Raw genomic sequence first — 5099 nt, forward strand, 5'->3', positions numbered from 1 at the left:
GAAGGCGCTTACAACGATGTTAGCGCGTTAACATACTATATTTTACATTACGCATATTATCGAATTTCAGAGATAAAAGCGCGTTTTGAATACGAACCAGAGTAACCAATAATGACCGCATAATCTCTCGTGGGCAGGTAGAACGAATTAATTGTGAGTCGAAAAGTCCTTTACCATATTGCAATTTTTGCAATTTTTTTAAGTTAACCAATGAGCAGAGTGTTTAAAATCAGGGCATAAAACTTTAAGATATTTTTAAGAGTTTTTTTGAGAAATACCTGCAAGATATTTCATAAAGAACTCTGAAAAATATCATAAAGTTGTGTTACGCGTCGATTTTATCCGCTTATTTGGCAATTTTTAGGAATTATATTTTCGGTAAATCTTCTTATGAAACCGTTATTACGTTTTTAATGACTGTATATTAATGATTTCATTCTTGATACAGCTCGCATTTAGTTAATCAGCTAATTGACGGTTACATACTCTCCAGACGTGGCAATCTGAGAGATTTACTTACAGCATCCCATGGCTTCATTATTGCGAACTGATTAATTGATTGTTAATTGAGACTGCTGAAGATGGCTTGAAGATAGCCGAAACGTTCAGATTTGTATACTACATATGGAATATTAACTAGAAATATATCTATACTTTTGATTCACGCATTAATTACTGCGTTTAAGGCTCTTAATTGCCCTTTTTTAGTCGTACTTTATTTAAGACAAAGTTAAATAGTTGTAGTTCATTCTTATTGTTTTGTAACGTTGTTATTGTCTTATAATTGACTCACCGAAGTCTTGAAGTTGGGAAAAAAAAATAAAAATAGACTCAGGAATTTGTGTGATGGGACTTCGATTTCGCCTGAGTTTAAGAAATCTAAAACAAAGAAGGGGATGAGGGGGAGTCCTTCCTCTTTTGGAGGTCGAGCCTAGACTTGGGGATTCTTCTAGGGAGGAGAAGGATCAAATATCTCTCTCTGAAACGTCACCGGTAGACAGTTAAGTAACTAATTCTGTTAATCAAAATGATTATTCTAGAAGAGTATATATCGAATTACGATTAAACAATAGATATAACAAAAATTCTTGTGCTCCTTTTCAAGTATTTGTGGAGACTCTGGGGGGAGATACTCTTGCAGTAGGGAATTTACATCCTCTATCAGTGGATAGAAAAATTCTGACCAAATTTAATGACCTAGAAATATGTAGACTAAAAAAAACTTAATTCTACCATCGTAATAGTTACATTTGAAAACCATCAAGATGCAAATAAATTTATAGAAAATAAAAATGCACTGTCTAATAACTGGTTCGTATATGTTTCTTATTTTAAAATATCTAGAATAGGAAGAATAAGAGAGGTTGATCCTTCTTTATCACTGGAGGATATTGAATGAGGAATTTCCTGGTCAGATAATCCTTTTGATATTTTAAAAATGGAAAGACTAAAATTTATTCCTAAAAAATCCACTAATTTGGAAAACTCTGAGTCTATAAAAATAACATTAAATTCAAGATTCTCTCTCTCTCTCTCTCTCTCTCTCTCTCTCACCTGAATTTATTAACCTCTGGAAAATCAGAATTAGAGTTAACCCTTTCGTAAATAGGGTGAGAAAATGCCTGAGTTGCGCAAGATGGGGACATACCTCACGTATATGTAGAGGGAGATTGACTTGCCCATCTTGTGGAGAAGATCATTCTAAGGATAACTGTAATGCACAAATTTACAAATGTGTAAATTGCTCAGAGTATCACAATTCCTTTGATTTAAAATGCCCAGTTCTTAAAAAAATAAATTTAATTAACACAGTCTGCGCTTACGCAAATGTGGATAGAAAAATGGCTCTTAAGTTTATTAAACAACAAAATATAAAAAATATTAAAGATGTCTTTAGAGCGTGCCACTCTATGGCTTACGTTAGACAGGAGATTACAGAAGATAACAATATAATATACCTAGTCAGAAATGATAATGGAATCGACATCGAATCGATATCGTTTCGACGTCGAAAACATCAAATCGATGTCGATCGACGTCAAATCGATGTCGATTCAATATCGATTCCATTATAATTTCTGACTGGGTGAAAGTAATCAAAATTTATTCCATGAGGATGTGAATTTAAATGATATGGCTTCAAATTTGAATAAAACAAAAAATAAATTTATTCAGGATATTTTAAGGAATAAAATATATAATAGTAAAACATCAATAGACTCTCGGATTTCAGATAGTAATGTAATTAATGAGGATATGGCAAATAACCATTCAAAAATTTATAGAACTAACTTTAATATTAATGACGTTTTATTGGAATCAGATTCTGCAACAATATCCCCACAAGATACAGTTTTAACTCAGATATATCTTTTGTTATTTGAAACAAATCTTCCTAGGAATTTAAAACAACTCTAAAACATTGCTAAAATAGCTCTGAGCTATTTACCAGGTATGTAAATATGAAACCGGAATTTACCAATAGATGGCCATAGCTGTCAATGTAGTTGCCGTCAGACCGCGTCATAGATAGATAATTTCGTTTATTGGCCAGTAACAGGTACATAAGTAGCCATTTTACAATCATTTACAATGTCACAGATAGGTGGCGTAATTTCAAGAAGTAGCTTAAGAGACGCAGACAGGTAGTTGAAAAGATCGGTAATACTTGAGAGCTAGTAGAATTTGCGGTTGATTAAATTTTAAGAGTTTTAGTTTATTTTGTTTTAGATCAGATCAAATCCCATAAATTTGCATAACAATTAAAATGAACCTTAACATAATATACATTAATGTAATTAAATATAATAATGTTGAATAATATAATATAATAGTAATTTGATGGATTCCTCACATTTGCGATATATATGCTTAAAACTATAAACGCTAAACATCTATCTTGCATTTGTTGAAAAATTCGACTATTATTTTTAATTCCGAGTTTTTCATTTTCTTTAGAATTTCTCTAATATCGATGGGTGTATTAATTTTTAGTTTACGAAACTTATCCTCCATGTTTTTCCTTTCTTTATGGAATTTATTGCATTCCCATAATAAGTAATTAGCGTTCTCAATGAGACCGCATGAACACAAGTTGGATTCGGTAATTTTGAACCTAAATAAGCTATCTTTAAGTGAGTTGTGACCGCTATGCAATCTATTTAAAGTTATGATGTCTCTCCTACTAAAATTCAAATCGGAAAACCACGTTTTGGACGACTGACAATGGTAATTCTCAAAGAAAAAAATGCCCTTATTCAAGACAAATGCTCTGTGATACAAGAATTCCTCGTTATTTTTAATACACATTGATTTAAATATGCTATATACATCCGAGTGAAGCACCGCAATATCCCTCATAGGGCCCTCAACAGCTGCTTTTTTAGCTAGAGAATCAGCCTTTTCATTACCCTGGATATTCCTATGAGCAGAAATCCACGTCAGTTCTACATCTTTGTCCTTTAATTTACAATTCACTAATTCCTGATTAATCTCTTGAATCAGATGAGGATGATGTTTTAACTTGCGAATATTCATTAATGCCGTGAGGACGCTTTTCGAATCCGAGAAAATTGTGAATCTGGTGAGATCGGACTTAATTATTTGATTTAAAGCAGACAATATTGCAACTGCTTCTGCTGAAAAAATGGAAGAGACATCGAAAAGCTTAAAGCTGGTTATAAAATCATCGTTAGAACACCAGCTAGCGAAGCCGACGGAAGACTTCTCATCCGTATTTATTTTGGATCCATCAGTGAAAATTGCGGTGCGATTATTTAACTTATCACCGAACACTTGCCAGAAAGCATAATCAGCGTTGTTGTCATCCTTGATTAGCATGCCACTATTGAGGTCCACTTTACTCTGATTGAATTGATTTTTATATTCTAGTTGATAAAAGGGGATATAGTATTTAAAGATAAACTTTTCATATGGCTTGACTATTTCATACGTACTAACTAATGTGGATTTAGTGAAGTTATTCTCGTGTACGAAATTCTCAGATAACTCGCTAATTTCCTCCAAGACTTCATTTAGCTGATTATGCTGTTTGGCCATGCTGCCAATAAGATACTTACAACTAGTTAATTTAAATCTATACTCTAGCGGTAGAATTTTTGTTTCGCTATAGATGATGTTTACTGGAATGGAGTTCCTGTATCCCATAGCCAACCTAAGACATTTCAGCTGAATCTTTTCTACTTTGTGAAATAAATCTAGTTTACATGGAGACATTAAAAATCCGCCGTATTCTATTCTAGACCTTATCAGGGATTTGTACAATGTAATCATGATTGATGGATCGGTTCCCCACCATGTACCCCTAATACAACATAGGATACGAACAGGAATTTCGCATTTTTTTACAATATGTTCTACATGTGCATTCCAGTTAAGGCAACTGTCGAGAACCACTCCGAGAAACCTAACAGATGCTGACGGGTATATGGTTGACTCCTCTATTTTTATATGCATATCTTTATATTAGTTAGATTTATTGAAAATCACTAGTTTGCATTTATTAGGAGCCAGCTGTAATTTCCTACTAGAGAGGTGTGTGGATAAAATTTTTATTTGTTGTTCCAGAATAGACAGGTCAGTCCCCACATGATTCCCTGTAGAGAACAGCGCTAGGTCGTCCGCAAATTTCAAAATCTTAACTTCGGGTGTTATAATATCATCTACTTTATTGATATATATCGAGAATAATAATGGGCTTAAAATACTACCCTGAGGTAACCCTTTAAAAGCAGGACGAACAATATTTCCAGGACAATTAACAAATTGAATGTATCTAACCGAGATTAAATTGTAAATAAATAAAATAAACTTTTTGGATATTTTCAGTTCTATCAGATCGTTAATCAAAATTGCCGGATCCACATTGTCGTACGCGCCTTTGATATCTAAAAACACTGCCGCCAGATGATTCTTCAAATAAAACTGCTTATTCGTCTCCGCGATGATAAAAGCAAGACTATCAATACAAGACTTATTCGTTCTGAATCCGAATTGGGAATTATTCAATAACTCGTGATGTTCAATCCACCAAGTTAACCTTTCATTAATCATCTTCTCAAGGAGTTTCAAAAAACACG

At 33.2% G+C, this 5099-nt stretch overlaps 1 protein-coding gene across 1 annotated transcript in view; it reads right to left on the minus strand.

The window, feature by feature from the left end:
- The window catches only part of LOC108760048 (uncharacterized), a gene marked incomplete at its 3' end in the record, with an annotated part of 5119 nt that extends 3436 nt beyond the window's left edge, over positions 1 to 1683 (minus strand). Inside the window, exon 1 of the mRNA XM_018505828.1 lies at positions 1649 to 1683. Coding sequence (XP_018361330.1) covers positions 1649 to 1683 — 35 coding nt within the window. The remainder of the gene's footprint in view (positions 1 to 1648) is intronic.
- Positions 1684 to 5099: the final 3416 nt, after the last annotated feature.

This window comes from Trachymyrmex cornetzi, unplaced genomic scaffold (assembly GCF_001594075.2).
Source record: "Trachymyrmex cornetzi isolate Tcor2-1 unplaced genomic scaffold, Tcor1.1 scaffold2133, whole genome shotgun sequence".
NCBI lineage: Eukaryota > Metazoa > Arthropoda > Insecta > Hymenoptera > Formicidae > Trachymyrmex > Trachymyrmex cornetzi.